Source organism: Carassius gibelio, chromosome B14 (assembly GCF_023724105.1).
Source record: "Carassius gibelio isolate Cgi1373 ecotype wild population from Czech Republic chromosome B14, carGib1.2-hapl.c, whole genome shotgun sequence".
Lineage (NCBI taxonomy): Eukaryota > Metazoa > Chordata > Actinopteri > Cypriniformes > Cyprinidae > Carassius > Carassius gibelio.
The window spans coordinates 14937753-14961637 of NC_068409.1; the positions used below are offsets into that span (position 1 = coordinate 14937753).

Below are 23885 nucleotides of genomic sequence, written 5' to 3' on the forward strand. Positions count from 1 at the left end.
GTCCCAAGGGAATAGCCGGATTGGAAAAGCATACTTACAAGGGCAACTGAGGCGTGTGCTGAATGTTTATAGTGTAACTTGACCTCCTGATCTGGTAAACTTCTCAGAGTATAACTTGTCAACTGCAAAAACTGTATCACCTCAGTGCTCCCTCTTATTGAGATATAACCGCTATTAATAGCTTTAAAATTACTTATACTGGGCATTTTACTTATTTGACAAAAACTTTCCAGAGAGAGTGTTCAGCATGAGTAAAGGATGCATTATTGCCGTCTTGTCTGGTTGATGATTTTGACCCACCGGTCAAAGCGTGTGGCCCAGGGCAGATGTGTTCACTGTATTTTAAGAAAGATGCTCAAGGCAGGAAGTTTATCTGTGAATGGATGTATGTGTTCAACAAGAGAGTCATCAAGAGCCACAGAATACCTAATGAACTTCTTGGTCTCCAAGACAACTGAGATGCCTTTAGAGGAACTCTGCAATACAGATATTCATTGTGTGCCCATGACAGTGGTCTAAGCTTCACTCTCAAAAAGAATGATACTGGAATTACAATGGTCACCTCTGACTAATACCACAAAATACAGACTCCCCGTGAGTCACTCATCCTTCTGTTTAGAGAAAGGTTGCGCCCGGACCGGGGTCTGGGTTACTTTAGGGGTCCTGTACACATATAAGACATGGCCTAGAAAAATACATAGGCCTATAAGGCTCATGTGTAGCCTATTGTATAACTACACGTTTAATCAATGAAAAGATCACGATTTAAACTTACGCAATCTTATTCCTAAATGACGGTGATTCTGTTATGTCTATTAAACCTTTGAAATCACAATCACATCATTATATTTAAACCTGTTTTTGTGCAGCCGCTGATCAAGAGAGAGCAGCGCTTATCATGTAAAGTTTTATGTTGGAAACAACTTCACAAACAGGAACACAGCAGGCTCAGGCTACATCTCTGCGTTACAAACATTAAATAATAACGAAAGTATTGGGATAAAATGTATAGTCTGGATATATACTCTGATGTTGGGTCTTTGAAAGTAATGATACGCTGCAAATGATGATTGTATGTGTTGCACTATACCAGTAGGTGACGAAGTGACTGATAAATACAGTATTCGATGTCTGAATCATCAATTCAAAAGATTCAAAACGAAACTAGTCATTTATTCATTTCAAATAATTTATTTTACATAATTAAGCAATCTAACTAATACCATAAGTAGCCTATACTGTATGCTTTAAATATTGTCTCTTAAAATAAATTGCTTGTGTTGTCTGGAAAAATCTTTTCACAAATGGATAAATATGTCAATCAATTTGACAGAGTAATATAAAAATCTATGTGACTTTCGATAACAGTTATGTTTATATTGTAAACAATTGATTAAGCAAAAAAAGTGGAGATGCCGGGGATTGAACCCGGGGCCTCATACATGCAAAGCATGCGCTCTACCACTGAGCTACATCCCCATGTACAAAGATACTGAGACAAAACCAATATGATTATCAGGTAGCTTACTCCATAATAGAGTAGCTTATAAACAGATGTATCGTTGCCTGACGTCTATCTATGGCTGCGTACTGCACCAAAAGCATTTTGAGCTATAAACTAATCGCTGTGGACCGTAAATCCACTAAACCAACACACTTCCGCATTAACCGACAAATATTTCACTTGCGGAAGTTCCTCCTCCATAAACCAAAACATGTCCACCTCTGTGACACTGATATTGACATTTACCTACGTGTTTATTTGTTTTCGTAGAGGCTTGTTTGAAAGCAATAGCAAACACCAATAACTTCCCGATTCATGTTCTCTCCTGGACGAACTATTTTTGGTGTTCAAGACTGTGCTCTGTCAGCACAGACAATGACTAATGGGACAGGGTGAGGCAGGATTATGGAGGATATTATTTGTGTCAGCTCGGGCAGTGACGACGACTCTGATTTAGAGGTCGTAAGCAGTTATAATGAAGAGAAAGAAGATGCAGTTCCGTTCATTCGAGCACAATGGCTGCCAGTCACACCTGTAAGTTTATAATATTATTTCAAGAAGTTTTTTTCTGTATCAGGCTCACATTTTTTTGCTTTTTTTTTTTACCCGGTTGCACTTTTATTATTTCCTATGCAGAACATGAGTACATTCATATGTAAAAATAATATTTGTTTAAAGTGTACATAAACTTCCTCTTGTTTCCAACGGCACGTGGTTTTTGCTTTTTATACATGGCGCGCGAACCCGTGGCCGCAGCCTGCAGGAGACGTAGGCGCGCGCACAGGTGACGTAACCTCGAGATATTTCAAATAGATAAAATATATTCCTAGATATATATCACTTTACAGAGCACAACAACCTTCAAAAATAAAAATGTAATAAATATAATTTATACTTAGATACAAGTAAATAATATGATTGCATATTAGGCTTAGGGTGTCACGATATTAGATATATTAGCATAGTTAACATAGTTATTGTTAACTATGCAAAGTAATATAGAACTGCAATGCGGTCAGGAGAGCTGCCTGGAACTAAGTTCGCCGTGCGTTTCAAAGAAAATAATTGCACGCCTCAGAACGTTCGTCAGCCAATCAGATCCAAGCATTCGACGACCCCGTAGTACAACTAACATGAATTAACAATACATTTATTACACAATTTATTAATCTTTGTTAATGTTAATATAAATAGTCATTCATTGTTCATGTTAGTTCACAGTGCATTCATGTTTAGAAACATGTCATTTTAATAATGCCTAAGTAAATGCTGAAATTAACATGAACTAAGATTAAGAAATGCTGTGGAAATTGTTAATTGTGTTATTTATATATATTAACTAATGAACCATATTGAAGAATGACCACAGATGAGGCATTAAGTGCATGGCTCTTTGACAAATTTAACATTTTACAGAGTTTAAAAAGAAAAAGAAAGTCATGACATTTGCCAAGTACACTGTAATAAATTGCTGTAAAAATTACAGCATTATTTTACAGCCCCGGACTGTTTTTTAATAATACAGCATATTGCTGTAAACTGCAATGCATTCTGGGGTCACGTGTAGGTCTGACTCAAATTTACAGAATTTTGCTGTAAATTTCAAATCTTCAGAGCCGCATCGTTAGGTCTTCAACGGTCGAGGAGATTAACGTTAAAGGCAAGAGGAGTAATTTACAACTGTGGTAAGTGACTTCAGTTTTTTATATTTCCTGTTTGGTAGTTTATAGTATATGAATGCATCTACATTCGCGGATTATATTGGTAACCCCAGATTCAAGCATCATCCGTCCGCGGTGCGCGAGGCAGAATTGCGCGGGGTTTCAGTAGCGCGGTAGGATTTCACACATCCCCCGGCGCTATAGCGGCTATGGGCATGTAACCCATATTCAGAATTGGTGCTCTGCATTTAACCCATCCAAGTGCACACACACAGCAGTGAGAAGTGAACACACCGTGAACACACACCCAGAGCAGTGGGCAGCTATATATCCAGCACCCAGGGACCAACTGGGGGTTCTGTGCCTTGCTCAAGGGCACTTCAGCCATGGGATTGAGGTTGGAAGATAGCGCTGTTCATTCACCAATTTTGATATTAAAACTATGTTTATCGATAAATCGACTAATGTCCATTTAAAAGATTACATTGTTACATATAACCATAAAGCTTATATGCTTTCCATTGTGTTAGAAATAAATACCAAGCACGTATTGGTGAATAGTTTAGTGGAATATTTTGAGTTTCTTTTACTATTAGCCAGTTACACAGGCACGAGGCTATGTACATTTTATGACACGGCTCCCAGGAATAAGTGATTCTGATTGGCCAATCCTCAACCATCCTAGATTTAGATTTTAACAACTTTTGTATAGTGACTCAGATGATAAAAATGCACATATTTTCATCTAAATTATACAAAAACCATTGAGATGCTAGCCAGCCAAGCCACAGCTAGCCAGCCAAGCAGCACATTATCCTGAAGCTGGAGAAAGATGCCTAACAGTACAAACATCAAATGTGCATTTAAGTTTCTAGTTCCAATTGGTCAATAATAAATGCACATTTATGATACAGCATGATCTTATCTTGTATATATAATTGTTGTTCAGTTAGATACACTGTAAGAATTTTTTTTTGGAATAACTGAAAAGGTAGGCTAGTAGTAATTAGCAACACTGGAAACTGTGTTTTTCAGCTGAGCTCGCCTAGTGTTTGTTCTCTAAGCTAATAGAATTAGCTATAATAAGTAAGCTAATAGAATTATTTAAACTTCCATCAAAGTTTAATATCTATGTATGTATTTATTTGCATACAAAGCGGTGTAATACCTACGATAATGTAAAGCAGTCAGCCATTGTTGAAAAATAGGAACTCCTTCAAGGAGTATTGGTAACCGTTGTTATTATATTTAACCTTGATATTGTCTATTTGGTATCCATTACATATTGGCCATCAGTCACCTGCTCCATAGTTATCAGTACTGGCATAAGCCATAGAAATGTCCATATTCATCCATCACTATTTCTTTTGGTTTGACCTACTTTATTCATTATTTGTTGGTCCCAGGTCCTCATTGATATCACAGGCCACAACTTCATCTCTCCATGGCAAAGGTGCTCCAGAAAAGATACATGCTCCTCCGTAGACGTTATAGATCTGAGTGAAGATGATCCTTCTGATGATATTGATGTACAGAAACCATCGCCGACTTTGCCATCAGTAGAAAGCAGAGACATGAAAGTGCATGTAACACCGGCATCTTTTGGAAAAGCTCCAGAATCACAATCTCAAACCAGTGTTGGCAAAGATGTGGCTAGTTCAGGGTCACTCATTCAGGAGAAGACTCTCACAGACATGCTCCAAAGAACAGAAGATTATTTGCATCAGGGCACAAATTGTAATTCAAGTTTGCCGCCTGGGCAGCTGAGCTGGGATAAGTCTTTGGAGCATTGCAGGTCCAATGATAAAAGTAAAAATCTGTTCAAATATGAATCTCAAGTATTGAAAGACTTTATTGCAGATGTATCACAGAACACTAAAAACACGCAGCTTAGTACACCAGCTGTCTGCAGCACAGAAGCAGACCAAGAAGACAATCTTGACTCATTACAGAAATGGGAAGACACTGTTCTCTCTCCTTATCCTGACAGTCCATATTACTGTCCCAGTGAGGTAGATGCTTTTATATTCTCTGATTCATCCAATAAGTCTGAAGATAATAATCATCTGTTTACATACAACAGTCAACAGTCATTTCAAACTTCTGAGCTACCCTCTGCTACTCATACTGCATCAGTATCCAATGCACTTTCATTAAAAGAGGATGGTGAAACAATGAATATCAGCAAAAATGAGGACCTACATACTCAGGTTCATCCCAAGCCTTCGTCCCCCTCCATACCTACCTCATCTAGGGCATCGCACCCCTGGAGCCCTGAACTTTTGTCTAATCACAGTAAACCCAACAGTCCCACATCCACAGAGATTCTTGCCAGTGACACAGCAGCACATTCACCTGATCTGTCTACGCTGAGCTCACCAAGTAGCATTTTCATTTCTCAGCCTTCCTCACCAAACTTTCCAGAGAGAACAGAGCAAAAGAGAAATTATTTAGGTGATGGATCTCTAGAAAGCCCTCGCATCAGGCTTTGGGAGACGAGCAGCGATGACAGCAATGAAAATGAGCTGGATAATGTGCAGTCAGATCTTTCTGAAAACAACACAGAGGATAGACAACAAATCTGTCTGACTCAGTACAAAAAGCTGAATCAGTGCATGAGTGGAACGGTTCCACACATGGTAAGATGTTTTGATATGCACATTGACTTTTAAATAGACTGATTGAAAGGGATCCCCTAAAACACTCTCATCATTGACGCGTGCAGTTCCAGATGTTTGTTCGGTAACACTTTAGAATAAGGTTCCATTAGTTAATGTTAGTTAATGTATTAATTAACATGAACAAACAATGAATAATACATTTATTACTGTATTTATTCACCTTCGTTAATGTTAGTTAATGAAAATACAGTTATTCATTGTTAGTTCATGGTAATTCACAGTGCATTAACTAATGTTAACAAGCACAACTTTTGATTTAAATAATGCATTAGTAAATGTTGAAATTAACATGAACTAAGACTTATAAATGCTGTAGAAGGATTGTTCTTGCTTAGTTCATGTTAACGAAAGTAGTTAACTAACATTAACTAATGGAACCTTATTCTAAAGTGTTACCATTTGTTCTTCAGATGAACAGAAACAAGATTTTTAGAAAAACAAGCCATGTGAAACTCACGCGAGAAGAGATGCAAAAGCACTGTCACTTCTTGTGTTTCACAACATGCACACATCGGTTCTTACACAAAACTAACGTTTCACTTCAGAAGACATTGATTCATCAACTGGGGTAGTATAGATTATCATTGTCCACGTTCAAGTTCACGTTATGTGGTTTTTGCATCATTAACTTTGGGGGTCCCATATCTACTTTTAAGATATTTTAATATTTTTCAAAAAGTCTTCATGTTCATCTGAAGGGTAAAAAAGTAATATACTTCTGGAACGGCATGAGGATGAGTAAATTAATTACATTTTGGGGTGGAGTATCTGTTTAATAGACACATTATTGATAATGTGCTTGTCTTTAAATTCTTATACATAAAGTGTATACATAATTTTAACATGAATGATACAGTCTTTTGTGTTTACTTAAGCTCTTAGGACTAAAATTGCAGCAAGACACTCCCTTGAGTCTCACCCTGAACATATCATAGCATTTGTAAATATCCTACAATATCCATAGCAAAATAGATTTCAGTCAGTCATTTTCTGTTTTAAAAAGGATGATGATGAGGAAGATGAACACTATGGTCCCGCTGAGCCTCTATGCCGTCAGAGCCTTAGCTTGGTCTACAGCACCATTGAGGAGAATTACCCAGAAGGCACTCTTCAGCTGCTCTTTGACTTCATTCAGCCTCGGTTTTACCCACCGGTGGATATTACGACACATCTGCTCAGGGGGATACTCTTAAACCCACAAAGCCCTGATGTTTTTGCCGTAGAGGCTTTTAACCTATTGATGAAGACTCAGAGGTGAGTGAAATCACAGCTGTACTTAGCTTCTTGGTTCAAAACAGCTATGGGAGTATGAACAATTTAAGTTTTCATGAAAAAGTCACGTGTAAATCAGAAATGTAGCCTGGTAAGATGTGCATGTGCTCCAAAATGTGAAATATCCACCCGCTTCATAAAAAAAAATCAATGTGTGGAACTTACTATTCATGCTAACTTTTATAAGCTGTTTGTTTTGTATGTTAAGATACCACCCTGTGGATGCTTCCACAGTCCCATGGGATTGGGAACTGATGAAGTCAGTTATGAAAGAACAGGTAGATACATTTGGAACTTAAAAAGAAAAGCATTATAAAGTAATATTGAAAATGAAGTCATGCTTTAATTTTTTTCAATGTTCCACGTTTCATTATTCCTGTCTTAAGGATGACACTAATAGGTTGCGGACGGAGGTCCAGTACCTGCACCTCCAATACGTGTTGCAGGTTTTAGAAGATGATTTTCATTTTAAAGTCAGGAGTCAGTGTCTTCATCAGTCGGTTGCAAAGAAGATGCTTTCATGTGGCAATGAAACATTTGGGCAAGTCAAGTGAGTTACACCCTCTATTGCTGGAGCTTTTATTTAAACCGAAAACTTGCGATTGGTTTTTAATTTGGCACAATATTATTTATTTAACAATTATTTCATTTAATGTAATTATTATTGGTATTCTTGTTCTTAGGGATATAATAAGTTGGTTGATGAATGCTGCAAAGGAGTCAGTGAACCACTCAAAAGAAGTGGAATATCCAAAGAAGGAGGACAACTGTCTTAAGTAAATGAAGTGATAACTTTTTTTTATCATTATAAACTACCGTTCAAAAGTTTGGAGTCTTAATTAATCAGAGAAGTAATACTGTTATTTAGCAAGAATGCATTAACATTATCAATGTTACAAAAATACTTATATTGTTCATTCTGTCTTTGCTAAATAGTGACATTTACTTCATTTGTTACAGGATTGTATTATCTCTTCAGAGGATGTTAACATTGGCCCTGGAGGTGGACAAGAACCCCACCTACAATTCAGAAAAGATTTCAGTAGAACTCTTTAATTGTCTTAACACAATGCATTCCTGCAGGCAGATAAGGTAAAAAAAAAAAAAAACAGATTCAGTTTAATGAGTGCTTGCACTGTTTTACATATTGGAATCTTTAGAGCTTTATTGAATGAAGAGGATCTGCTGCTGTTTGTATGTCTAATTATGCTTTTTTTCTCTCGTTGTGTGTGCTAGACTTTTATTGTTGAGGACTCTGGATAGCAAGCTGCTGAGATGCGAGCTGTTGAAGCTGTTGCTGGATGAGACTTGTTCTCAGCCCGTGTCTCTAAACTTGCTGCTACACTACCTCAGAAGCTCCACTTTGGCCTCGGACCCCACTGTAAAGTGTCATTGCAATATTTTATTACAAATTAAAATTTTTCATTGTTATTCTACATAACAGCTAAACTCATGTGCTCTTCCTGCATGGTGTGCCAGGATGGAGCAGAGAAGTGGAGGAAATGGGATGAACTCCTTCAGCTTCTGTGGATGCTGATGCTCAGTTATGAAGAAGTTGTGACAGGTACAGTAGCAAACAAGTTCTAACACCGCTTTTTCAGATGTGACATAAGAAGACATAACAAAGAAGACAGGTAATAAGGTTAGCATTGTAGTTTTTAAATGACCTTTTTTAAAACTTTTGTTCCCCAGGTCATCTACGCTGCCCCATCACAAAGCGTTTTGATAAAAGAGATGCTCCGTTCTGGACACAGGAAGATCAGGTGAAATGCTCAGCAGTGCTAGAGGCAACAGGCGCCTTCGTGTCACGTGCAGTGGACGACATCGGCAGTGCTCTTCCTGTGGAAATGCAGGATTTACTATCCCAACTACAAGAACACATAAGTGACATGCCCAGTGTTACTTCAAGTCATTAAACCTTTTATAATAGCTTTGTTTTGATGGTGTTTTTTTTTTAATAAATTATTTTTTTCATACAATTTGTGTGTTTGTTTACTACACAAGCGAATCTAGAGCAGTAGTAGTATTAGTATTATGCTCTCCCAATGGATTTCCTATCATCTACAGGAGCACATAACTGTTACATAATATCCAGTGTTACTTCAAGTCATTAAACATTTAGTGTGTGTGTATATATTTATATATATTTTTGTGGCAGACAAAAAATAAGCCTTACATTAAAATAATTGTCTAACAAAAGTAGAATCCCAGAACCGGACACTGTCATAGCCTGCAAATTATATTTTAAAACAAGGTTTTAGTTATGCAACCTTCACTGGGAATTGCTTTTGAACATTGCATTGAAACATGAGTCACATACTGTATCAGTGTGTGGGATTTCTGTTAGACTGTTAAGATTTTCAAGAAGTTGTGTGGCATTTCATTTACATTTAGGAATAAAACAATGAAAGTTTTATATGGTTTTGTGTACAGAAAAGAATAGTTTGCCCAAATTCTGGGTACCCAAATAATAATTTATTTAATCCCATAACAGTAAGAAAATTAGGATTTTATTTATTTACTTATTTATTCACATATTTATTATTAAAGTGATGGCAAAATAATAGCTCAAAGCTGCTTTACAATAATACTAGAACAGAAATTTCCTGCACATTCAGTACAAAATGATCTCTTGCATACAAACAATACATCAGTTTGGTTTAAGAACATGTTGTTTCCAAAACTTATTAGACAACATTAGGAATTAATTGATAGGATAAGAATGACTGTGTCTCAAATCCTAAAGAGCTGCTTACCTAGATAACATTTCTGAGCACCACAGTTATTTTATCTCTTTATTTTATTCTTCCTGCTCTTTCTGTATCTGTATCTCTTGTAAAAGTATAAGTCAACAAGCCAAAGTGTTAACTGCTTTGAATATGAAATGAATCGAGCCAACCTCAGCTAGTTGTGCTGCAATTGTACCCATAATTGTAAATTCATATTTCATGTTACAGGCAGATTACAATTAATCATGGTCAATTCATTTCATAGACATTTGATTCCCAAAATATTCAGAAAACTTTAATAAACTTTAATAAATTAAATTATAGAATAGTTTTGAATGTTTTAATTCTGACATAAAATCAGAACAATAACAAGAACATTTAACAATGCATAACAAAGCTTTACGCCTTAACATGTACGAAGTCATAGGGTACAATTCTAAATTAAATTATAAAAGTCTGTTGAAACTGTCAAAATGGATGGATTTGCAACATGACTGTTTTGAAAGAGTTACCGTTCCAAATTAAACTTCTTGATTTATATAATTTTATAACTTGTGGAAAGAAATTGAATTAGGAACAGCGGGGTCACGGATTGATCTGCAGTTTGTACGTAATCAGCCTCATAATTCTGAAATAAATAGTATTTGCAGTATAAATAAACTAAAAAGAAATGTTGGTTGTTTCCAATGGTTGCATGTTATTACATACATCATCATTATCTGAACGCGTCATAGGAAGACTTAATACACAAGTCAAGCTCTGCTGTGACTGACATATACGAATAAATCGATCTTCTATGACAATTGGATTAAAAATTATATTCTAATGGTCTCACAACTGATGAATAATGAATTACTTACTGCCATATACTGAATTCTTAAACATATTTGGGATTCCAATAACTCCACGGGAGTATAGTATTGTCTTTGATGCAATTCCAGAAGGTTTATTGAGACTCTTGAGAGGTAGTAGTGAACCTCATAAGCAATCAATGGATAAAAAACAGGTTTTGTTAAACAGAGTTGATATAAAAGATAGTAAATGTAATAATAAGTTCTTCAGATGCTTGGTTCTCTGCCCTGCTACACCTAGAAATAAATATTTTTGGAACCAACATTTTGGAAATATTAATTGGAGATTGATTTGCACTTATACCAATAAATACTGTATTAATAACAACTTTTTGAAATATACTTTAAAATTATACATAATATTTACCCAACAAATGGGTTCCTAAAAAGATATAAAATGATCTTTCTGAATCCTGTACATTTTGTAAAAAGATACTGAAACTGTCTTACATCTTTTCTTTTTGTAGAAACATAATTTTCTGTAAAGTTGCTTTGTAACGATTTGTAAAGCGCTATACAAATAAACTTGAATTGAATTGAATTGAATTCTTTGAATGTATGTATGTGAAGTTTTTTTGGATTGATATTGATATGGAATATTTATTTAATATGTTGAGTGGAATTAAAATTGCATAGGGAATTGGAATTTTTTTTTTCTCATTAAGACAAAAAGAAAAGTCACAGTTTTATGTAAAATCTTATCTTATTACTTGGTAAGTTTTACATACATGAATGTAAATGGTCTGAAAGGATACCCAACATACCACTTTAAGGCTGACATGAAGATTTACTTTGAAACTTTCAAACTGCAAAGCAAAAAGAACTATGGACATCGTCAAATAATTAAATTTCTCTTCTTTATTTTTATTATACATGTATACCCCCTTTCCGTTATGTTTTTTTTTCTTTAATGTGTGAATCGAATGTTCTTTAATTTCATTGATATGAATGTTACCTTTAATGTTCTTCATATCTTATGATGCTTTATTATTCTAATAATTTAGAATAGTATTTGAGAAATATTTGTATATACTGTATTACTTTATATATAATTCTGGAAATAAAATAATAATAAAAAAGATCTGCTGTGACCCCTCTTTCATGTCCTCGATAAACAAAAACTGCTTGAAAAATATCTATATTTTCAAATATTTTCATTTATGTCACCCATCAGTCAAACCCTTATTTTATAAATCTAATATCTTATTGTGGTACCGCATCCAAGTGAATAATGATTATTCTACTATACTTTTTGAGAGACTGAGTCTATTCTGCTTCCATAGTTTTGGAGAGCAGCACAACACAGCAGCAGCAGCACAAACCCCTCCGCCATGATGCTGCACAGCCGACACGAACGAATAAATTAACGCCGAAGTGAGACAAACAGCTGACTTCAGGAGTTGTTATGCCATTGAAGGTCATTCTGAAACATTATTTCTAAAGATATATTACTGATCGGAGTCTCCGTTTGGGTTTGTTTCCAAGTTAGCTATAGCTAGCTACACCAGTTAGCCTCTCTTTGGTCATATGCAGATAATATTATGTAGAATCGTTATTATTTTTTAAATGTGTGGACAGTGTTTCCCAAATATCAATTCATATAACCCATATACAGGTGTTAATTAAGATATAAATCTTTTATAAGGCTGCATCTTCAGCAGCCTGTGGCTAACGCTGAGAGCTGTTGAAAAATATTACCTAGTAAACGGATGGATTGGATGCTTATCACGTTTTTAAAAGCATATGTATAACATGATATTTCATGTTATATCAATATGGAGGCCGCGTTTTAGGATATTGATGAGTTTATTTGGGTCATTGGCATAGCACAGAGCTAACGTAGTTGTTTATTAGCTTGCGCGTTTCGTTGCATTTCTACTTCCTGTTTCGTTTACAATGCACAATGTCGCAAATATATGGAGATTAAACATGATTAGACTTGTTTCTTTTCTAATTAGCGTTTAAGTGTGTGTGTAACAGGTGTGTTTTGGTCTTGTAAGGAGCGGTTAGTTGTCAAGTTACGTTTGTTTTGACAGTTCCAGTTAACAGGGTCATTTAGCTGCCTGTTTATTTTTACTTTTATCCTAATTATATGTTAGTATATATACATTAACTCATTTGTGACCATACACGGTAATGCATCAAAGTCCACACTAAAATATTTATTTGCAAAAACATTGATGATAATATATGTGAGCAAATAAAGTGATTCATAGATTTATATAATTTTTTTTATCTTTAAGGGGAAATTTTCTTGTAAGACAGCAGCAACAATACACAATATCCAGCAGATGCTATATAAGCCTAGTTTTCGCATTATGCACATTATTCATATTATATATAGGCGTAAATTGTTTTCTTGTTTGGATTGTAAACCAGCTAAATCATGACATACAGACATGTTTGTCTTATGCTATAAATCTGATTATGTATTTGTGCCCCCCAGTGGTCTAGGGATGCCCAAAGAGAAATACGACCCGCCTGATTCCAGGCGGATGTACACTATCATGTCCAGTGAGGAGGCAAACAGTGGGAAGAAATCCTTCTGGGATGGGCTTGAAATAACTGGTATGTCTCGAAGTAAACACTTTGATAAATATCTCAACTTCAGATCACTTCTGCAATGAAACTGAAACATTCCGAAGAATAAAAGAGAGTTTTTTTAAATTAATATTTATTTATGTCTCAGGTAATGTTCGGAGTCTCAGCTCGGGCCTTTGGTCGCTCACGCACCTCACTGCTCTGCACCTCAGTGAAAACTCCCTAACACGCATCCCACCTGAAATTGCCAAGCTAAACAACCTTGTGTTCTTGGATCTGTCGTCCAATAAGATCAGGAGCCTGCCAGCAGAGCTTGGCAACATGGTGTCTCTCAGGTGAGCTGCATTATTCTTTCCATGGGTCATTTGTTCCATTTAATGTGTTTGCAGTCCAGGTGGGAAAAATGGAAAAAGGTCCTTAATGTTCTCATGAGCGCACTTGATGAAAGCAAATCATTCCTTTCCATGGTCATGGAAATGTCAGGGAATTTTAAAGTTGTGATTTCCAGGCCTTATCTCAATGTTACAAATATCAATAAAAGGTTTACCCATTATGACCTAGAAATTGCTTTATGTTAGTTCAGTCATCATAAAATGATTTGTTAACAATTTTTAAATAGTTTCATTCTGTTTTTAATGACCATTAGTGTTGAACAGATGTATTTGTGATTTGAATTTGTAATTTCCTTTTCTAACATATTTATTTGTTTCCTTCTGTTATTGTATCTTTCTATATTATTTTTTTGTTTTTGACATTTTACAGCACATTGAAACACTCATTTTTAAAATATAACATTTTCAAGAATATTTTAAATATACTTTAATTTTATTTGAACTAAATTAGCAAAAATGACCAGCATTTATTAACTGTAATTTCAACAGTTTTCTCTGATACTTTTAAACTTAAGTGTTGTGTTGGATGTAAAATGTACCAAATATAAATAATTGTATTTGTAATAACTAACATTAGCAAAGATTAATAAATGATTTGATATGTAATCAATGCATTTGTAAGCATCAAACACACAGCTGATTGGTGTTTCATGGTTTTCTACAGGGAACTGCTTTTAAATAATAACCAGTTGCGGGTTCTGCCATTCGAATTGGGGAAATTGTTTCAGTTACAAACACTGGGGTTAAAAGGTGAGTGCTCAGTGTTCTGGTGATTGAGATCCTCAATATGTAGAGAATGTTTCCCACTGATTTTTTGGGTTTGTCTCTACAGGCAATCCACTCACTCAAGAAGTTATGAGCCTCTATCAGGAGCCAGATGGTACCCGGCGACTGCTAAGCTATCTTTTGGACAATCTTAACGGTGCTATCAAGCGCAGTAGGTATCAAATGCCAATTAACTGTCCATATCTGTATTTTTTTTCTATAGTGTCTACGGATGTAAGGATTCAATTAATTCACGATTTTTGATTTCTCAATTTGATTCACAATTTATTTATACATTTTTTACAAAATGAGATTATAAGACAAATTATAAATTAAATGTGTCTTTTTATTATTGCTTGGGCAAAATGCTGCATGTTTCTTTATGAAATTGAAATATAGCACTTGCACATTATTGCTCTTTTGTTGGTTTTGATTGCTTCTATTGTCATCATTTGTAAGTTGCTTTGGATAAAAGCTTCTGCTAAATAACAAAATGTAAATATAATGTAAATGTAAACAACAAAACCTAGTTGAAATCTTAATACAAGCCCCAAATTAAATTAGTAACACAAAATAAATCTCTTCATATAAACAAAATATATGAAAACATGCAACAAGAGCAGTTTTTTAATTTAAATTATATTGTATAATTTTGAAATTTGAAGCAAAACAGAATAGCTTGATTTCAGTTTCATGAAACTATACATAAAAATGCAGGAAACCAAAACAGCAGATGAGCTGAACGAAATGCAGATTCACTTTCTGCCAGCAGGTGGCACTTAAAGCGTTTCCATGGTTTCCGCTGTAAACAGAAAAGTGATGCACCTGTATTTAAGTTAATAATTGCAAGCACTGCTCACTGATCTATATATATGTGGAAAAGTTATTTATTTTGTGGTGACTCAATGCAAAATGTCCCAAGGATTGTGTAATTTGACTATTCAGATTATTAACCTGAAATACATATTATTTGCCTTCTCAGTCCCAACAGAGCCACCTCCACCCAGGTCCTGGATTGTGCTGCAGGAGCCTGAAAGGACAAGACCCACAGGTAGATGTTCTTTGGAAATAGTGGAACATAATTCTAAATCTAGGGACACTTTGGATGATCCTTCTTTTTCCTCTGCTATACCAGCCCTGTTAACTGTAATGTGCTACAACGTGTTGTGTGATAAGTACGCCACACGTCAGCTCTATGGCTACTGCCCATCCTGGGCCCTTAACTGGAGCTACAGGAAAAAGTCCATTATGCAGGAGATCCTCAGCGGCAATGCAGATATTATCAGCTTACAGGTAAAGAAAAATTAATGTAAGGATAAATGTTGTAGTAAAATTTTTATTTTACAGCAACAATGTGCAGTACCCAATTACAACAACATCTCAGACCAGCCAAAAATGCTTGTCTGCATTCAAAGTGCTTTAAAACGTATCATAACTGTAATACGTTTAATGAAATTTGATGTATATTTATTTTAAAATACTTATGTTTCCCATAATAATCCACTGATTACGTTTTGGCGTATTTGAGTATGTCTGTCCTCACAGATGAAGCATTCTCCTTGTTGTGTTCCTTTAAAGGTCACACTTTTTTAGTTCAGTGATGCACAACAGGTAGCCCTGAATAGTCAATGCATGTAATCCCATATAGCATTGTTCAGCAAGTCACTTAGTCTGCTGTGTCATGCACAGGAAGTGGAGACAGAGCAGTATTACACCTACTTCCTTGTGGAGCTGAGTAAACAGGGATACGATGGATTTTTCAGCCCAAAATCCCGGGCCAGAACCATGTCTGAATCGGATCGGAAACATGTAGATGGATGTGCAATATTCTACAAGACTGAAAAGTGAGTGAAGTGACACTCAAGGGTTGTGAAGTGTGGTGTCAGACTCTGTCTGGGAGGTTTAATTCAGTGTTATTTTGAATGAGTACATGGAACCAGAATTTAGTTTATTTTTATTTTTTGCTGTTAGGTTCAGCATGGTGCAGAAACACACAGTAGAGTTTAACCAGCTGGCTATGGCCAATTCAGAGGGCTCTGAGGCCATGTTGAATCGGGTCATGACCAAGGACAACATTGGGGTGGCTGTGTTGCTGGAGCTAAAGAAGGAGTTAATGGAGCTGTCATGTGAGTATTTGCACAATTCAAATTTGTTTTTCTATTGTGACATTATTGTGCTTTGTCAACACCAGAATAAGTTACATAAAAAGAATTGTAATATTTCACAATATTAATGTTTTGGTAAAATGCAGTCTTGGGATGGATTTCATATGAGACTTCTTTCAGAAACATAGGACTATTTATTCAGTGAAGTTTACTGCATTTCAAAGTAAATCTAATGAAATCTTCACTGATAATGTGGATTGCAAATTATAAAAAATTTAAGTATTTCCACCTTGCAGTAATGTGCGTGTATCACAAATATAGAAGTTCTCACACCATGTCCAAATTGCTGTGTAATTTATTTTAATATGCGTTAGGGCTGTCAGAATGGCTGAAAAACTAAATTAGAATTTTTACTTAAATATTATCAATATTGGAATTGTATTCGAATTTAAAAGGCATAATTTCAGTTGGGAAAAGAGCTTCTGGCTTCTCTCCTGAGAACATGAGGGCGCATCAAGCGAAATATCATGATTTTTCTTCAAAGCATAATAAAATAACAGAACTGCCTTTGTATAAAGTGCATAATGTTTAAAATAATGTTTATAAACCGTATATAATTCATGAAGTTGCTTGAACCATTAGAAACAAAACCGTATCATGCATATATGTATAGTTTAATACAGCAGTTCTCAAATCCAGTCCTCGCGCCCCCTGCTCTGCTCTGCACATTTTGTATGTCTCTCTTTGTTAACACACCTGATTCAGATAAACAGCTTATTAGAAGTGGGCTCCATGCATGAACTGTGTTCCGATTGACATGGTCCCTACACAGTGTTCATTGCTTCCTACTCCCTGAGCAGGGGAAATCTGTTGAAGTTTACTTCACTTCAGAAAATTAATTCAAGGATTTGCGCTGTGTGCCATCATATACCTCTGTAAGTAAATACAATTGAAATTTGCGTCTCATTAACTTCAATGCAATTTAAATGCAACATATACATTCACTTCCAACTAGAATCATGGTGGAGTATACTGTGATGTCTTCTGCGCAGGGCATTTACTGGATAGGCTAACAAAAGCATTAAAATGCAATGACACTTACATCATCGTCGCATTTCATGGGCCACTGATAAGGCTGCCTGACGCACACCTAAAATTCGAATGCAAAGTTTGTAGGTTTTTATTTTAAATTCAACGAATATTCGAAATTCTAAAAGTTTTTGAAAGCCCTAATATGTGTCATTTATAGTGTATTTCGCTAACGTGAAGGCTAAAGTATGCTCATTCAGTCAGATTTGATGTATTTAAAATCTGTTATTTGTCTTTATAAAACATTCCTTTCTATCTTTCTACAGCAGGTAAGTCTGTCCATGCTATGGAGAAGCAGCTCCTACTAGTGGCTAATGCTCACATGCACTGGGACCCAGAATATTCTGACGTGAAGCTGGTACAGACCATGATGTTCCTGTCAGAGGTGAAGAATATCATAGACAAAGCCTCCCGCAGTCTAAAGCTCTCCTCCGTGTCAGGAGAAACCAACAGCATCCCTTTGGTGCTTTGTGCTGACCTCAACTCACTCCCTGACTCGGGTAAGTCTTCTTAAAGTCACAGACATACGACATGTCCAGCTTTCAATTTTGTATTCATAGAGGTGCCTTGGAGTCTATGAACTACTTTGTTGCTCATTGTGACACGCTTCTGGTCATCCCAAACAATTGGGGAAAGCATTGTATTAAGTCATAAAAATGGAATTTACAGCTGAATGCTTATGTTGAATGTCACAGAATTTGGCCAAATTGGAATAAAATAAATTAAAAGTAAGCTGTAGAATTAATCAAATTTAATTGATTGGATTAGCAACTAATTAGGCATGAAGAATAACAACAGGAAGGCCAGAGAGGTCAAGTAAATCAGGTTGATTTTTGATTTTGTGTTGGCTCAGCTGCAGTAGATACAGGTATGTGTGCCAGACATGTTTAATGAGTTTCAAATCTGATTGTAGGTGTAGTGGAGTTCCTGAGCAAAGGTGGGGTGGACTGCACTCACAAAGACTTCAAGGAGCTGCGCTACAGTGACAGTCTGACAAACTTCAACTGCAACGGCAAAAATGGCACATCTAACGGGAGGATCACGCATGGTTTCAAGCTAAAGAGTGCCTACGAGAACGTGCTCATGCCTTACACCAATTACACTTTTGACTTCAGAGTAAGTACATTTGCGCTAAAAGTGCCAGCCATTGTTTGGAGTTTACAACTAGCCATGCCACTTTGGTTCAAGTTTTACAATGTAACATTTACAATGAGAATATTTCTATGTTATCAATAGTACCTATTTTTGTTCCTCAGTTGCAATGTCCACTTATAGTTATGACAGAAAATGACTTGACATAGTCCCAATTGTCAAAAACATGTCACATTGTGTTTTTTCTTGTTCTGCCATATACCATAACGTAACGATGAACCGATAGAATATAAACAGCTCTTGATCTCTTGTTGTGTGATTCAGTGATGTATGCTCACAACTCTCTTTTTAAACCCAATTTAGGGTGTCATTGATTACATCTTCTACTCCAGGCCACAACTGAACGTGCTGGGCGTCCTCGGGCCTTTGGACACAAGCTGGCTCTTTGAGAACAATATCATTGGTTGCCCACACCCTCACATCCCCTCAGATCACTTCTCCTTGTTTGCACAACTGGAGCTGGTCCTGCCTTATCCTCCCCTTCTCAATGGAGTCCACTTAGCTGGACACAGGTAGTGAGCCCTTCTGGCCACTGATGGCGCTGTGTCACAGTTCTTATAAGTTTTCTGAAAAACGATAAAACCTCTAAGCAATTTATATACCATATATATATATATATATATATATATATATATATATATATATAAAATATAAAAAATAGGTTTATTTTTAGGGTCCAACATATTCCTGTTTGTCAGGGAGTTTTTTTTCTATTTGTTAAGCTGTAGATCTTTTTTTTTTTTTTTTTTATTGTTGAGCATAGCTTGTGTGCATGAAATGTCCAAACTGTAAGAGGTGGTCCACTCACTTGGTCACACATTCAGAAGTATTGCAGACTGTTTTAATTCATTTTATTATCAGACCTTAATACTAATACAGAGAAGATGCTCAAATAAACGCTGAAAATTAATGTGGATTTGCGCAGCTTCTCTGTTAACAACGGCTCTGTGTAGTAACAGCTGCTCTTTGTGAAATCACACACCTGATGAAATTTACCGCTGATTAGAGAAACGGCTTTACTGACGAGATGCGCATAGTGATTTGTGCAGCCCTATTAGAAACCAGCCGTTGTTGCGATTCTGATCTTGCAAATACGCATTAACCTTTCTTCCTTTATGAATAAATTTCATTTTTATACACACTTACACAACTCCCCTTTGGATGAGTGACCAAAGTGTTTTATAGACCAAATTCAAGAAGTAAATCAGTCCCTAACTGGGAAGGAGAATGGATCCCTGAGAGCTTTTTCCACTTGTGTGGTGCTGGAACTCGCTTTACATCGGTGATGTTTTTATTCTCCCATCAATGGTGCAATATTCGGAACGTTTAAAACGTTCTAAGCGAGAGCACTGTTACACAATGTTTTTAACAAGCTTAGACAACATAACAAGCACTTATTTGTCTTTTCTCTCCCCTTTAGGTGGGAGTTGTGAGCTTAATCGTGCTAAATGTAAACCAAATTATTTTAGATGTCTCGATTCAGCGGCACTGCTTTTTGCACACTGTTTTAACCTGTTCTCTTTGTTTCTTTGTACAACAGGCTATGTGAATAATTTAAACTGCGCTTGATCTCACTGTGGTTATAAACAGGAGGTTTTTATTAGAAAGGCAGGTTTTCTATAAGACTAACCAGGGAGTCTTTTAACCAGCGATTTCTCACTTATTGAAAAGGATTTCACGTATCTTTTTATCCTCCCATTATACACATACACACATCCTGGAAAGATCTGTAGCACTGTTCTTAAGGCTAGTAATGTTCTGGTCTAGCCACAGCCACCTTCTATATCATATCAGAGGGGTTCTCCCAGGTCTTTGTATAAAATGTAATCAAATATATATATATATATATATGAACGGACAGATTTAGGCTTGATCTGATTGTATTTGAGTCACATGGAAGAATACCTTTTTTTATTTTATTTTTTAAATTAAAAAAAAATGTTTTCTATTTGTACTAAGAATAAATTATGATCCAAATCCAGAAACATAAGATTGTATTGTAAGCTACATTTTTCTCAAACTGAATCAAAACTTACCAGCTTGTATAAAAGACAAAGAGGTTGTTCCTGGTTCTCGCTGCCATACTTTTGCACTCATCGCTCATTTTGCACTCTTTTTTTTATTTACTGCAGTGATTTATTTTCTTTTGTAGAATCTCAGAGTACATGTTTTTCTTGTCTATCCAATCATTAATCTCTGTCGTATACATAAAGGGAGGGGAATCACGAAGCTCTGTACCATGCCATTTGTTTGTGAAGTCAAGCCATTCCTGTATATCATACAACCTGTTTTTCCCAAAACTCCCCGTTACCGTTTTATTATAAATTTTTTTAAATGGTGGATGCTCAGTAGTTTCTTTTTAGATTGCATTTTGCTATCAGTGTATCTTCATGTTTTAAGATCGAAGAATCTTAAGAAATCAGGTATTAGGGATGTTTTGATCTTTAGTTATCTAGTATGTTTGTTTTTTTCCGCAAAGTGTTCATAATTTTTGAAATGACACCAATCATTTTAAAGTCCAGACTGTGTATAATCTCTAATTTTCATATTCTTATTTCATGGCCATAATCTTTCCTGTGTAGTGCCAGTTTGATGTGTTGTTCTAAAGCCTTTTGTAAGAGTTAGATTTTCCTCTTCTGGTATTTCTGTGTGGGATTTACATTTTTAAAACCATCTCCATAATCTTTAATTCGGAGCCTTTGGACCAAATGATCATCTCTGTGACTTGTAAATGATGTCTGGCAGAGGTCTGTTTGTAGTTAGGTGTTCAACTCTTGATGTGTTTCGGTTCACTAAACTGATGACATCACACGTTCAACATCACAAGTCGGTTTCTTTCAGCTATGCAGCAGTATCGCTTTTACGTCTTGCTATGTTTTAGCAGTAAGATCCAGAACGGTCTTTTGTTATTTGGGGCCTCTTCACAATATTCTTCAGCATTTTTTTTGTCTTAAGTGACCATTAATTGTTTATGGTATTATAGTAGAAATTAGAAGTTTTTTGTAAAGTGTGAATAAAATATGTATTGCATTTTTCCTTTCTACAAAACCAATGTTGTGTGTGTATATATAAATAATTTTGCATTATCGGTGTCTATTTTTGTTTAATTATCTGTTTCATAATTTTTTACATTGATTATTGGGCCTAGGACATATCTGCTACTCTGACTGAACGGTAGAAGGATGCAAAGTCGGTGCCCACAGATTGATAATGCTGAATCTGTAGAGCGTCCTGCTTGTTAGTAGACTGGTTTTTGTGAAGTTTACTGTTATGATAGAGAGCTGTTTGACACCAGGTGTTGTCACAGATGGTGTCTTGCTTAAATGAAACTGTATGGTAAAGTATACGACTTGATATTGTGCGTTTCAAACCATAAGAAAGTAATGTTGGTAATGGAAACAAATTTGTTTTTAGATCCATCCTTCCCAGACAGAGACATGAAGTAAATAATGATAATAAAAAAAATCTTAATTTTAGTAGTGTACATCCATTCATGAGAATCCGTGGAACTAGTGGATCAAGTCTTTCTTTACTGTCCTTATATCTTTTATTTTTCTTTACCTCTTGCTTGCTCTATGCTTTACCCCTTTTATTATTACAAACTTTTCCAGCCTTGTTTTTTTTTTTTTTTTTTATACTGAAAACCTGCTGCAATAAAATTGATAGATTAGCTGGACCTTTTTATCTCTGAACACATCTCCGTTTTGTAGAGGCCATAGATGTTTGTAGTAGTTTCTCTGTGACTAACACTGTACATACCTTCATGAGCCATCATGTAGTAAATGGGATCAACTTGTGTTTACCATTTGAGATAAAGCCAGCAGAGATACAAATCCCCCCCAAAAAAAGGAAAAAAAAGTTTTTGCGATATTCAATGAATGTTTAATAAAATCCGAAAAAGGCAGCTCTTCAAAAAATCTCTGGAAAATAATGGTAAACAACTATTTTCTGTCTGTTCTCTGTATTCTTAGTTCTAGAGATCTGTACATAGAGGTTCTTTTACACTAATGTATTTTCCTATCTATGGTTGACAATAAATTCTTTCTGCTTCATGACCTGTTGTAATTTCTTTTAATTTGTTGGATCGTTTTAGACAACTCTGCAACTTTGAGTCTTTGTGGAATTGCAGAATGCGGTGTGCTACTTATAGCTCAGGCCACTTTCTTTCACTTAAAGTTTTAACAGTGTTAATCGTTTTCTTCTCCTTATGATGCTTAATGAGATCTTATCCACAAGGTGGTGCCATGTGAACAGAAGGATCACAGCAGGCCACAGTCACACAGCTGAGAAGACAAAATAATAGACCTTCAGCTTTAACAGCTAACAACACTTGAATGGAATCAACGTCCCTTCTTGTGATTTTACATTTGTTTTAGTAAAGTGTTTAATGACTTTTAGTTAACTTGTGCAAAATTAAAATGTCAAACTGTAAACCATTTAAGTAATTTTTATTAACATGCCTTAGAAAAAAAACATTACTGGTGTGCATCTTGAAACAAAATAAAGGCACTGATTTATTTTCAGATCAGTCAGTGCAAGTTTCTTTCAGTTAAAACAGCTCAGACTTACACTTTAGTCTGGGACTAAGTTCAATTATTCTCTGTGAAATGGGGAAAATCAAATAGACCCCCAGCTTAGCTCATGTCTGATCTGACCCACAGCACCATGTGACTTGGGACGCTTGTGGAGTAAAGAGCATATAATAACCCAGAATTACATACACTTAAACTGCCCTGACAGCAGCTTAATAATCATGAAGGTTAAAAAGAAAATCGGACATCATATCTAGCAAAGTAAACCGTATGATGAACACAAAGTTCTCATAGAAAATCACTTGTTTAACTCAAAATTTACTGCAATTAAACTCTGCTAAATGAAGCTCAGTGCTTTTGTAATTTTCATGATTGTTGGAGCCTAAATCTACTCTCAAGTAAAGGTATGTGATAGTTGATGCTTTGATTTCTCCTTGCAGACTTGTACGTCTTCTGTTTTGGCTGTGCTCTCCCAGGCCTCTCATCTCACAGCAGTAGATGGACGGAGAGTCCAGTGTTTGGGCCTGCTGGTTATTGCATTGACGTGGCAGAGTTCAGAATCTCGCTAAGTGTTAGCAGATGTGTCACGCTCGTTAGCATCCTTTCTCTTT

The 23885-nt window shown here is 35.8% G+C and overlaps 2 protein-coding genes and 1 non-coding gene across 4 annotated transcripts; 2 read left to right on the forward strand and 1 right to left on the reverse strand.

Moving 5' to 3' along the window:
• Positions 1–1407: 1407 nt before the first annotated feature.
• On the reverse strand, positions 1408–1479 carry trnaa-ugc (transfer RNA alanine (anticodon UGC)). Its single transcript has one exon. It is a non-coding gene; the product is annotated as a tRNA-Ala (tRNA).
• A 207-nt stretch (positions 1480–1686) lies between these two features.
• LOC127971958 (SUMO-interacting motif-containing protein 1-like) lies at positions 1687–9159 on the forward strand. The gene is made up of 10 exons (XM_052575304.1): positions 1687–2038; positions 4572–5804; positions 6850–7100; positions 7327–7396; positions 7505–7668; positions 7802–7894; positions 8079–8210; positions 8355–8499; positions 8598–8682; positions 8811–9159. Exons 1-10 carry the CDS (start codon positions 1910–1912, stop codon positions 9032–9034), a joined length of 2526 nt encoding a protein of 841 aa, XP_052431264.1. The 5' UTR covers positions 1687–1909; the 3' UTR covers positions 9035–9159.
• A 2788-nt stretch (positions 9160–11947) lies between these two features.
• On the forward strand, positions 11948–22797 carry LOC127971659 (CCR4-NOT transcription complex subunit 6-like). Of its 2 annotated transcripts, none has more exons than XM_052574836.1 (12): positions 11948–12115; positions 13145–13266; positions 13388–13574; positions 14296–14381; positions 14464–14568; positions 15379–15447; positions 15532–15689; positions 16086–16240; positions 16368–16522; positions 17857–18090; positions 18504–18706; positions 19046–22797. In XM_052574836.1, exons 2-12 carry the CDS (start codon positions 13155–13157, stop codon positions 19256–19258), a joined length of 1677 nt encoding a protein of 558 aa, XP_052430796.1. In that variant the 5' UTR covers positions 11948–12115; positions 13145–13154; the 3' UTR covers positions 19259–22797. The 2 variants fall into 2 exon arrangements, with proteins under 2 accessions (XP_052430796.1, XP_052430797.1); XM_052574837.1 differs by having other exon boundaries at positions 17860–18090.
• Positions 22798–23885: the final 1088 nt, after the last annotated feature.